At 45.0% G+C, this 12,408-nt stretch overlaps 1 protein-coding gene across 3 annotated transcripts; it reads left to right on the plus strand.

The window, feature by feature from the left end:
• The first annotated feature begins 7,659 nt into the window (after positions 1-7,659).
• Positions 7,660-11,423, plus strand: Prr15 (proline rich 15). 3 transcript variants are annotated; one of them, XM_010628294.3, is made up of 2 exons: positions 7,660-8,518; positions 10,169-11,423. In XM_010628294.3, exon 2 carries the CDS (start codon positions 10,310-10,312, stop codon positions 10,676-10,678), a length of 369 nt encoding a protein of 122 aa, XP_010626596.1. In that variant the 5' UTR covers positions 7,660-8,518; positions 10,169-10,309; the 3' UTR covers positions 10,679-11,423. The 3 variants fall into 3 exon arrangements, with proteins under 3 accessions (XP_010626596.1, XP_033613399.1, XP_033613400.1); XM_033757508.1 differs by having other exon boundaries at positions 8,046-8,070; XM_033757509.1 differs by lacking the exon at positions 7,660-8,518 and adding an exon at positions 9,804-9,828.
• The last annotated feature ends 985 nt before the right edge of the window (positions 11,424-12,408 follow it).

A 12,408-nucleotide genomic window follows, 5' to 3' on the forward strand; every position in this document is an offset into this window, starting at 1 on the left:
AGAAGATGTGTTAAATGTTTAAATGAATGTAGTACTACTCTGCCATAAAGAAAGACAAACTTGAAGCATTTGTAGGAAGATGCACCTTGAGATCATAATGTTCAGTGAAGTAAATGAGACACACAAGCTTAAACATCACATGGTTTCCCTTGCACAAAAAGTTAATATATAAATAAAGTATGAAATAAAAGACAGATAATAGGGAGGAGAGAGAAAGTTATTATATTCTAAGCTTGCTTCTGTTGTCAGTTTCTAGTTTTACTACAACATGATGTGAGAGCTCATTTTGGAGGATTTGCATTTGTTTGGTTATGGTAAGGTCTTTATTGCTGTTCTGAACATGGTCTACTTTGAATATTAATTAATTAATTAATTTCCAGAGTGGAAAAATCTATGAAGATGGAGAGTAGCTCAGTGGTTGCCTAGATTTAGGGGAGGGATTGGGAGATGATAGTGTGTAGAGTATTTTGGGGGGATAAAAAATCTAAACTTCTTTCTTTCTTTTTTTTTTTTTTTTGGTACCAGGAATTGAACTCAGGACCTTGCACTTAACAAGACAGGTAGCAGAACCACTGAGTTAAATCCCCGGCCCCAAAATGATCTAAATTTGATTGTTGTCATGGTTGTACAACTTGGTAAATGTGCTAAAAAGCCACTGAATCATACACTTTAAGTTTATAAATTGTATGCTATGCAAATTTTAGTTCAATAAAGCTGTTTTCTTTTTTCAATGTTCAAGGAATTCCAGAAAGAAAAAAAAAGAATCAGGCAGATATAATGTTTGAAGGAATAATGACTAGGAGTTTTCTAAACCTTAATTTAAAGGCAAATAATCCCAAACAGCATATAAATAAAAAGAAATCCAAAATTGGACACATCACAGTGACACTGAAGAAAATTCAAGGAAAAAGAAAACAATATAGCAGAGGGAAAAAAACTACCAATTACCTTCAAACAAAGGGTCACATTGGCAGTTTACTTCTCAACATAACACCATAAGCTATGAGACAGTAAAATAATATATATTCAATAAGCTAAAATAAAATAACTGGCAACCTAAAATTCTATACAAAGCAAAGATATCTTATCAGAATTAGGACAATATATCAGAGAAAAACTAAAGAATTTACTCCCAGTCGATTCTTACTAATGGAAAACCTAAAAGACATATTTCAAAAAGACATGTTCCCACATACAAAGCATGAATACAAAAGAATTAAAGAACAAAAGTAAAACAAAGGTAACCCACTGACTAGATAAAAAAATAAAAACAATCTTGCTTTAATAATTGTGCCATGAAAAATAATGTGGGTTGGTTGAGATGGAAAGACTGTCAAAATAGGTGTCATTGATGATAATAGTAGTTAATGTGATAGGAGGACAGAGATTGGTTGGGAGAGCACAATGAGGCTGTGTTAAAGAATGAGGTCATAACCGGGTGTGGTGGCGCACACTTGTAATCCCAGCACTTGGGAGGCTGAGGCAGGAGGATTGCTGTGAGTTTGAGACCAGCCTGGGCTACAAAGTGAGTTCCAGGGCTCTCAACTACATAGTGAGACCCTGTCTCAAAAAAAAAAAAAAAAAAAAAAAAAAAAAAAAAAATGAGGGCATATAGGTCATCTTACATGATGCTCATGACAGTTCTTTATCCCAAGAACAAGGGGACACCATGGGGGAGTTGTGAGCAGGGAAATCCTTCTAAATTGATCATTCTGGGTACCATATGAGTATAAGGTGCAACGGGAGAAAAGGATACAGAGTTTCAGTTAGGTTATTTTTGCAGTTCCAAATGAGAGAAGATGGCAGTTGAGGTTACAGAGAAACAATGGAAACAGGATGGCAGAAGGATGCAAGAGGCATTTAGGATATCAGTGTGCCAGCTGGGAGACACAGCAGACAGAAAGTGAACAGAGGAAGGCCCTGAGGAGGGCACCACTATGTATAGAATGTTCACATCCACCCAAAACTCACGAGGTGAAACCTAATTCATAATGCCCTGGCAGCCTTTGGGAGATGATCAGGTCTTGAGGGCTGTGTCCTCACAAATGTGATTAGCACCTTTATAAAAGTGACCCCAGGGAGCTTCTGCACATCTTCTGCCACGTGAGGACACAGCCAGAAGGTGTCATTTATGAAGCAGGAAGTTCACCGATTACTGTGCCCACTAGTTCCCTGATCTTGGACTCCCCATTCTCCAGAACTGTGAGAAATAAATATCTATTGTTTATAAATCATCCCTTCTCTGGCATTTTGTTATAGCAGCCAAGTGGACTGAGACTCACAGCTTGTTCTGGTCCACACTGTTGTGTAGATGTAATGCCAAAAGCAAGAGCAAAAGCAAGAGAGTGAGAACAGGGGTGGTGTAAGGACAGCACGTTTCATAGGTATTAGCTTGACATGCCCTGAAGACAGCCAAGCAGAAACATCAAAGAACTGAGTACATACTAGGATCTGAAACTCAGAGGACAGGCCTGAGCTACAGGTACAGATTCAAGAGTCAACTTCACGAAAATAGTACTTGATGCCATGGGAAGGGCAAGAAGAAGACTTAGGGCCAAACCTGAAGACATCTAACATCCTAAAAGTGTTTATAAACTCAGCTCTGGAGCCAGATTGCCTTATTCTGAATCCTGTCTTTATCGCCATGAGCTGTTTTGTCTGCCCTAAGTACATCTCACTCCCTGTAAAATAGAGAAAGGTTGCTATGAGGATTGAATGAGATAATACATAGAAAGCAGTGTTGATAATATCAGTGGGGGAAAAAAGAAGATAAGCTGGCAAAGGAGACAAGGAAGAAGGTCCCAGTGAGAGTGAAGAAAATTTGGAAGAACTGTGACTATTTTGTAGACTTGTCAACAATGCTGATGTTGCAGATAGGCCACAAAGGTGAATGATGAACAGCCAGTAAGCCAGGACCTCAGAGAGTCCATACTAATGAAAGACGTGGGCAGGTCCGAGTGGAGTGACTCTGAGTGAGAAAAGTGTGTTACTCGCAGGTGGTGTAGACAACACCTCTGAGATCTGGGCTAACAAGGAAGATGGGTTCCTGAGAATAGAGGCCAGGGAGGGCTGTTACTGTATCAAAAGGCACAGGCGGATGCATCCACGGCTCCCCTCTGAGAATAGGATAGTAGTGAGGTCCTCATCACCAGTGCTCCTCAGGAAGAAAATGGATCACCATGTGGTAAAGTAGGGTGAGTGGAGAGGCTGATGGCTTTCAAACACATGGGTCATGAAAGGGGCAAATGAGACCAAGGGAAGAGCAATGTGCAGGCAGGAAGAGAAGTGGGTGTGGGCTGAACTGCAGAGAGAGATTGCGCTGGGTGTGTCTGCTCTTCCTCAGTCAAGTGCTCCAGGGAACTGTGCAAAGCCTACATGAGAAGTATTTTGTGCAAAACTGGAATGAGGAGAAGTATAATTGTTTTCAACTTCTAGACACATATTCAGTTATCCTGGCAAAGTGCAGGATGAGAGGCTACAAAAAGTGAATCCCGGTGTCACACTTGTTTGCCATGATCACACTCTAAAAGTTTATAAAACTAAATCCAACAATTCTAATATGAACATACAATAAGGGGAAAAGAAATTGTAAATGACCGCTATGTAGATAACTACAAAGGACATAGTGGGGAGAGCCACATCGAATTGTCAAAGGATATAGAAGTCCGTAAAATAAAGGAATAAAGGAATGGAGGGAGGGAGGGAAGCAGAGGAGGGATAAAGAGGAGGAAAAAGTGTAAACGTGGAAAGATGGGGCAAAACATAATTTACACCAAAGCATAATCAGGCCATCTCTGCATGACAAGAATATGAGCCATTTTTAAAATTTTTCTGTAGCCATATTTCTTAAATATTTTCATTATGTCCTTTGACTGCCAAGGCCCCGCAGTAGATGCTTAAAAGGAAGATAACTGATTGCCCAACCTCTCATGTAGTGCCAGGTGTGCCAGTATGGCGAATGTCAGGTTTAACCTCTGAAATTCTACTTGGAATTCCTAGTAACCAATATTGGCCTAAGAATGTGTTGTATAATGCTTTTGAGGGTAATCATTTATTACATTTTAAGGTTGACTTGATAAAGCTGCAATTTAAGCAAGGTCCAATCTAAGCATTTTAAAAACTGCAACGCTGAGTCATCTGCTATTAACTGGATACCACAGATAAGTCGGTTTTTAAATGCGTCACCACTGCACGAAGTTCAGCAGAACAATGAAAACCCGTATGTCATCCTTATAGAGCCGGCAGTGTGACTCCTGGATCAATAGTTTCAAAACAGAGCTGTATTTATTTTGAACGCCACACCCTTGTGTGCACATTTGTGTAAGGATTTTGGCATGAGAAATTTTTGAAAATTTTCACAGATTAAAATAGTTCTAGATGCAAAAAATATTGGAGGACTACGTCTTTGTAGTTTTGATTTAAAATTCTGTCTATAAAGGCCCAAATTTTCTGATGCTGCGAGTAAGCCGGTGATCCTCATCTTTTGAACTCACTCCCAGATTGTTCACTCCAGCACTCCACATACATTCTTCTACGCCTTCCTCCCCTAATTCCAAGCCTTTTCTATGGAAAGCTTTGTGGTATAGATGATTTCCCTGCCAATTAAAAACTACCCCTGGGGCCAGGGATTTAGCTCAGTGGTTCCGCTGCCTGCCTCACAAGCTCAAGGACCTGAGTTCAATCCCTGGTACCAAAAAACAAACAAACAAACAAAAAACTACCCCCATCTCCTAAGCATTTCATTGACTCCTCCATCTTTTCTGAAGAAATTTTCAAATTGATCTAAAAAAAAATGTGACAACACAACTTTCTTTTTTCAACAGTAGCATGTCTTCTATTAAGCTTTTATCAAGTAGGAATATGTCTGTCTACAGGTAACTGAAACCTGTGTTTAAATCTGCAGTTAAATCATGGAGATGTGTATTACCTCACTGAACCAGAAGTCTGGAAGTAGGTGGTTCCAGGTATCATCAAAGACCAAGATACTTCCCACACTCCCGTGCCAAAATTCTTGGGGTGTTGCCTTTTATTCTAATGCCTCTAAACTCACTGTTGTGTATGTGCAACGGCTGCTGCAGCACCTGACCTCACAGCCGTCCACTGTACTTAAACGTAAGAATCAAGGGTGTGGAAAAAGATGCTCTCTCTCAGAAATCTGTGCCTTTTATTTGAAGAAAGAGGCATTTTCTGAAGTCTTCCTCACAGTTCCATGAGCCAACCCCCAATTACATGGTTACTCCTACTTGCAAAGAAAGTTGTGAGAGTTTTTTAATCCTCTACTCAAACTCACTCTCTTCTTTTGTGTGAATTAAACGAACTAATACCCTTTTGAGTATCACCAGTTTTGCCACTAGAATATCCCACCGCACTATTCCAACAGTGTAGGTCTCCCTGCAGTCCCATCATGCTCTCTGCCTTCTACTCTATCTACCAGGTGCAGTGCTTTTTAAATGCAACCCTGTCTCATCCTGTAGCCCCTCTTCCACTGGTTTGCCTGAAGGATCTGGTTACCCAGATTCACAGCCTCATCTTCCATAGCACTCAGCTGCCACCAACCCACCTGCTCAAGTGCACTTTGAGGAGTTCCTGCACTCCCCAGAACTCTTGCACATGCTGGTCCTTCTGAATTCTCACCCATTCCCATTTCATTTCAGGTCTTCTCTGCTTTATTTCTCTGATTAAATGTATTTACTACATGCAAAGGATATCCGTAAGGCATTGTCATCCAATCCATGAAACACGACAGGAATACTCTAAGAACCTGACTAGAAATGGGAATGGTGATAAGAGAATCAGGTGTTTATTTCAGCAATTAATAAAATGTTCACTCCTTTGTTATGATTTTACTAGATAAGGCGTTGCATCAGAAAACTGTGTGAGATTCCCAGACAGACCACTCTGACACACGCAAAAGGAGCAAATCGGCTTTTAATAATGCTGGTGGCTCAGCAAGTGAACCTCGTCAGCCTCTAGAGCCCCACATAGAAGTGTTTGCTTCTTTGTATACCTCTTTTTACATCTACAAAGCTTAATTCCATTGGAGTTTCCCTCGGAATATAGCAAGCAGGGTTTACACAAAGCAGAGCAGCGAGGTGGGGAGGGCAAAGAGTTCTGGCAGCACTGTGTGAGACATTACATTCCTTTGGTGACAGATTCCAGAAGTTGTCATGGCTGCTCAGGTGCCTTCTACACAATTAACCATAGCTGTCCAATAACACAGTTAACCTATAGTTGCCCAATTCCATAGGGAGGGTTGGTCTCTTTTCCCACAGCCAGTTGGCAGTACTTTCTTTTCTGAAATGTCCTCGTTCTTTTACTCCTATGGCCACCCAACTCCATAGCTTCCTGGTGGCGACTGCACCTCAGAAGAGGGCTTTCCTTATGATTCAATATCTTCACCTGGAAGTGATGTGTTGCCCTGAATTTGCCTATCCTCCTCTCAAAATTGGTGGCCTTTGTTCAGTCCCAGTGCTAGAATAAAACTTCTACATTTTAAGACTTATCCCGGGATACACATGAAAATGTATCAGTTTCAAATATGTTCTGCCACACAAGTGTTATTTGTAAGGCATTGTCATCCAGTCTATGAAACATGACAGGAACATTCCAAGAACCTGACTATAAATGGGGTGGTGATAAGAGAATCAGGTTTTTACTTCAGCAATTAATAAAATGTTCACTCCTTTGTTAAAATTGTATAATTGTTATAATTGTCATAAAAATGCAAAAATATCTTTCCCTTCTCTCACATATTGAAATACTCTATAAAAATTTATTTCTACTAATTCTATGTTACAAAAATTTTTAGTGTTTGTTTTCACTTCATTGTTGTTTTTGCGGTACTAGGGATTTAACCCGAAGCCTGGGAATACTCCCACGTGCTCTACCACTGAGCTAACTGGCTACCCCAACCAACCCTTATAAGTTTTTGAGAGAGGGTCCTCCTAAGTTGCCCTGGCTGGCCTGGAACTCACAGTCCTGAGCCTCCAAGGTAGCCAGAATTACAGACATAGACTCTTTGTTTCACTCCTTTTACATTGCAGAAAGTCCCATCAGGGGCTCCCTAGCAGCCAGCCTTAGGCTTGTGTGTAGAGGAGCTCAAGAGCATCCTAAGAATTCTTTGAAAAAGAAAACCATCCTTCAAGATGAGGCAGGTTGCATTTCTGTCTTTCCTAGCAAAGCACTTCTTATGCCCAAGACTTTCTGCCAAACTAACAAAAACCGCTGATATGCGACCAGGAGCAAAAGCAGCCTACGGTTGACACCACTGGCTCACTCCTCCTGGTGGCCCAGGGCCGTGTTTACGCTCTCCTGGTGGGGGAGGGGGCATGTATTTCCACATATGAAAAAAGGATCTTCAGACATTTTAAGAGCCTAAACCAACGAGCTGTGGCTTAACGTGCTGGTTAAGCCCACGGAAGCTGAAGCCATACTTCGTGGGTCACAACCTGCTCTGCCCGCCACCACCGCGAGCAACCGTTTAGCTTTCACTTGCTGAGGTGTCCTGGCAGTCAAGTGAGGATAATAACAATACCTGCTTGCTAGGGTTGGTGTGAGACCTAAAAGAGTTCATCCACAGAAAGCTCTTGCGACAGCGCCTGGCTGACAACAGCAAGCTGTTTAAAACTGTTACAGCCTTTAAACTAAGTGTGTCTGAAACTCTCCAACATTGCCGGAGCGTGAATCCGCTCCTGTGAGTTACGAAACACGGGTTCCCGGAACCCGGAGACAGAGGGAAAAGAACTCCGGGTGCTGGCTCAGAGAGGGCTGCCGTGGGGACCTTTGCTCCGGGTACGCTCGGATCTCAGGGTCCGGAGTCTTCACGGTTTCTTCCCAAGGACTCTGTCCCGCGAGCCGTGCGGCACGGCTTTCCTCCAATCAGACGCCTCAAGGCTGGCGCCACGTCTGCGACCTGATCCAATCGCGTACCCGGAGGGCGGGAACCCAAGTGCCTACCTGCACCTGTGGCTGCGGGTGGCCGCCTCCTGGGTCACTTCACCCCCGCCCCCACCCCGCACCCCTCTGCCGCTAGGTTCTGGTTTCTCCAATCACTTGGCGCAAGACCAGCAGGTGGGCAGATGTCTTTGCTTGTTCCTACCCACGCGTAGGAAGGTTCAGTGCGCCCGAGCGAGCGAGTAGCCATGGTCCCACCTCTCGGCGGCTCCCCAGAGGCGCTGGCGGGGGAGAGGGAAGCTTGTGAGCTTGTGAGGCTGCTAACCGGGAAAGGCCGCCTGGGCTTCCTCCGGGGGCAGGGAATCTGACCGTGCCTCGGACCGAGCCCACGGCGCGGCGAGTCCGTGGTTTCTCGTAGGAGGCAGAAGTTGGAGGTGCCGAGGGAGAGCAGCATTCGGTGTAGCTGCGCTGCGGACCTTGCGACTGGTACACTTCAGCAGCGTGACCTCTCCTAGACCTCGCCGAGGGACAGCGTCCCGGCTCCAGGGTGTCCGGAGCGCGGCCCCCTTGGTGCTCTCGGCCACTAGTGCAGTGTGGGCCGGTGGCGTCCCGGGAGCCCAAGCAGGTGAGCGCCCCGGGATGGTTCTGCGTCTGCCCAGACAGAGCCTACCAAAGCGGTGGCACCCTGGGCCGATGCCCTGCGCCTCCCTATCCCCCGCCTCCTAGCGCGAGGACAGGCCGGGAGCCGCTGGCGCTCCAGAACTGGGCTCTGCCTGGTTTTGCATAATTTGCAATCTTTTCCTTGCGCAATTCGCACGGAGGCTTTCGGTGCACATCAAATTGACAGCCCCCCCCATTAGTTAATACTTTGAGGGTACTTTTCTGATTTGCAAAGTAGGACGTGGTGTTTCACTGCCCATTATGCCTGAGGGTGTGGGTGGCTTTTGTACAGAAAGAACTTTTGGCTACTTTTTCTTTTATTGTTTTCCAATACCAGCCCCAGTGTCCCTCCGGGCACGTCGGGGAGGAGCTGGTGCCACGGTTTCAGTGCGCAGCTGGGGCCGCTGCGCCGCCTCGGGTAGGCACTGGGACTACCTCTCCTCGGAGTTCCGGGGGGACGACTTCCCACCACAAACAGAGCCGCCGAAGTCTCTGTCTTCTGCTCACTTGCTAATCCCAGGAGCTCCGCGCGCGTGGGTTGGAAGGAGCGGAGCGGAAACCGGGAAATAAGCTGCGGCGAGGGCGAATCCTACGCATTCGCGGTAGTTGTGCGCCGTGAACGGTGGACAGAAGTGGGCAGGGATGTCACGTCTTCATTACTCGCACTTAAGTGCTAACACGCAGCCTTTTTGCCCTGCGAAGAGGTACAACAAGCTTGCAGAAGCAAACTGTTTTGAAGATCCTTGTTGTGCTCTCCCGTGTGGAGGATGGAACTTTGCAAGGAAAAGAACAGAAGTCTTAAATATGTAAAATTCTTGAGAATTGAGTTGCGTAGTACAAACAGACTCGGAGCATATTCCTAACCATGGGAAGAGGGGAGGAACATCTGCAGCCTGGCCCGGTCTCTGGAATCTGCCGGGGAGGGGGCAGCCTTCCTAAAAACCACAAGAGTGGTCTCTGAGGAATAAGAGTAGGATGGCGATTTTCGAGGGAAGTTAAGTCTAGACATGCTTCTCTGAAAGTCACAAGCAGAAGTGGTTAAAAAGAGGATTTAAAAGAAGCAAAGCAAACAGCATGAGCTTGTATCTCATTCTTATTGGAATATAAATTCTCCGAAGAAGCATATCAAAACAGACCCCGCGCGGGGAGAGCACAGGAGAAAAACCTCCACGGGATAGTTGTCGCTGCTTGTGGTTTGACTTTCTAGTTCACCTGTAGCTGGGACACACTTAGCTGTCCACGCCCTACTCTCAGGGGCTCCTTGTTCCAGAACAGGTGGGTTACCTAAGGGCGTCCGTCTAGTCCGGCAGTGTGGACCGGACAGGCCGTTTCCCCTGCGAAGCCAGGTTGGTCCGGGCGGCGGGGACTTCCCTGGAGCCCTTCGCGCTTCTCCCTGGAGCTCTAGGCAGAGGTTCAGGCCGGGGAGTTCCAGGCTTAGCCTTGAGATCAGGTGGTGGCGCCCTGGAGGCCAGTAAAGCAACTGCACCCTCTAAGGCTCGGGAGTGAAATGCTGGGGTCTTGGGGCGCGCTGGCGATCTGGTGCCAGAAGGACGGAATGAGATTAGGGCACGTGTCTTCCACCAACCCAGTAACCAAGTTTTGTTTTCTTCCCCAGTATACAGAAAGCTGCCTCGGCTCACACCCGCAGCCCGCTTGGGAGAAGCCCGGGAAGGGGTGAAGTGAAGCTGCAGGACCACGGAAAAAGGGGGTCGCCGAAGCTCATACTAACACCGGGCTCCCGGGCCCTGGCCTGGCCATGGCCGACAGCGGTGGCCCCGGCAACTCGGGTCCCTGGTGGAAATCACTAGCCAATAGCAAGAAGAAAAGCAAGGACGCCCCGATAGGTGCTCAGCCTCTGGCCCAACCTGTCCCTGGGGAGCCCGCGCCTCCCAGCCCAGACTGTACCAGCAGCTCCCAAGAGAACCAGCACCCCAACGTTCTCGGTGGCGCCGCCGGCGAGTCGCCCAAGTTAGACAACTCCTGCGGAGAGAAATCGGGCAGCAGCCGCCGCAATCTGAAGATCTCTCGTTCTGGCCGCTTTAAGGAAAAGAGGAAAGTGCGCGCCACGCTGCTCCCTGAGGGAGACAGGTCCCCAGAAGAGGCGGATTTCCCCGGTGACTCCTAGGAGGACAAGCAGTAGCTTCCAGGACTCCCTCCTGTCACTTCCCCTCACCCTCAGTTCTTGCCCTTGTACTCAGTGTCTCACCCCAACAAATTCAGAACATTCACGTAAGGCCAAGAGTTCATTTTTTTCCGGAAGTTGAGTGTCAATTGAGTATTCAATATTTCATGACTCAAAGATGCATTAAATATTTATTCGTGATAAGAGAAGATGCCTACTGCTGAGGAATTTGGCTAGATTTTTTTTTCCCCAAAAATCTCTTCTGGGGCTTCACCCTTGTTCATGTCCCTTGTGGGAGTAACACTAGTGGATGGGTCTTTCTCTCAGAGATAGTAGCTGAACTTGAATTCTGCAGCCCCTCCAATGAGGAAGGTGTGCTCTTCTGGAGGACTCAGAAGGTCAAATCACAGTACTGTTTTTAATGTGTCAGAAATGCACTTTAGGGGTACTTCCGTAGACTTAAAAAGGATGGAGAGGGAAACACTCCTGAGTAGAAACATTTGAAGTGAGGCAGGATTGCTTCCAACTGGGACTACAAACCTGTACCATCCATTTTATGTGGACTATTAAACTTGTTGCACAGTAAGACTTAAGGTGACTTTTGTACTTTTTCCATTCCAAAGCTGAAATTCATCATACTTTAAAGCAGGCATGCAAAGTCTGAGGTGACAGAGTTAATCATTTGCCACACAACATAGCAGCCACTATTGGAAAGCTGCAGGGGCTTGAACAAATCTAGAAACTGACAACACCCAGACTGAAACCGGTTAGCTAAATATTCCAATTTACGGATACAATTTGAGGGTGGAAAGTACCAATTCCTTATTCTTAGATTCTTCTTTTACTTCAGTGCTTTTTCAAAGAATAAGTCACAATGCTAAAATACAACCTTTTCAGTATACACTGTTAATCTTACTAACAGCTGGCTGAATTTATAAACAAATGGGCTGTGCTCCCTCAGTTTGGGCAAAGCTGCCTTTTCCCCTCCCTTTTGCTGCAAAAGCTTATTTCTGTAGTCTGAAGTTCACATTTATCTAGTTTCAAAGCCTTTAGATCTACCAACCTGAAGATTCTTAACAAAAATCCACCTGTTTGCTTTTATGACCTCCAAGAGCAAAGAGTAAATGATACCACTTTCTTTGAGCAAATTACAAGAGAGTTATTGTAGTCAGTAAGGGGCACTGAGATATTTTCTCACAATTTATCAAGTTCAGAAATGCATAGCAAAGAAATTACATTGATCAAAGTGTATATCTTTGACAATGACAAGCAAGAACTTAACTGGAGCTGTTTAATTTGTATATATGTATAGGGGATTTGGATTTTGTATCTGTCAAGCTAATAATTTATGAAGTCGCAAAACATGTCAGTTGCTTAAATAAATTTAGCAAAGTTCGGTGAAGATGGCTAAAGCAAATTTAAATTTATGACTCAAGATTGGGTACCAGCAGAATATTATAGTTAAATATTTGATACTCAAGTTTCCACATACCAAAGGCCTAATTCTAAAGGAAATTGTTTATCTAGGAATCATGACCATCTTACCCTAAAAAAGAAAATATGTGGGAGGTTTTGTTTGTTTTGCTTATTTTTTGCTTCTTTTTAAGCATGAAAAGACTTTTTTAGTTGTACATTTAGAACTGTGAAACATGAGACCGAATTCTCATCCAGCTGGGATTCTTGAATATTACTTACAAATGCTCCCTCTCCATCTCTAGATTCAGAAGAAGGAG

The sequence above is a fragment of the Fukomys damarensis genome, unplaced genomic scaffold (assembly GCF_012274545.1).
Source record: "Fukomys damarensis isolate Sample0158 unplaced genomic scaffold, DMR_v1.0_HiC HiC_scaffold_4, whole genome shotgun sequence".
NCBI classification, from domain to species: domain Eukaryota; kingdom Metazoa; phylum Chordata; class Mammalia; order Rodentia; family Bathyergidae; genus Fukomys; species Fukomys damarensis.

Excerpts from the sequence above, each read along its gene's own strand:
- Prr15 (XM_010628294.3), top strand. The coding sequence starts at position 10,310 with ATGGCCGACAGCGGTGGCCCCGGCAACTCGGGTCCCTGGTGGAAATCA.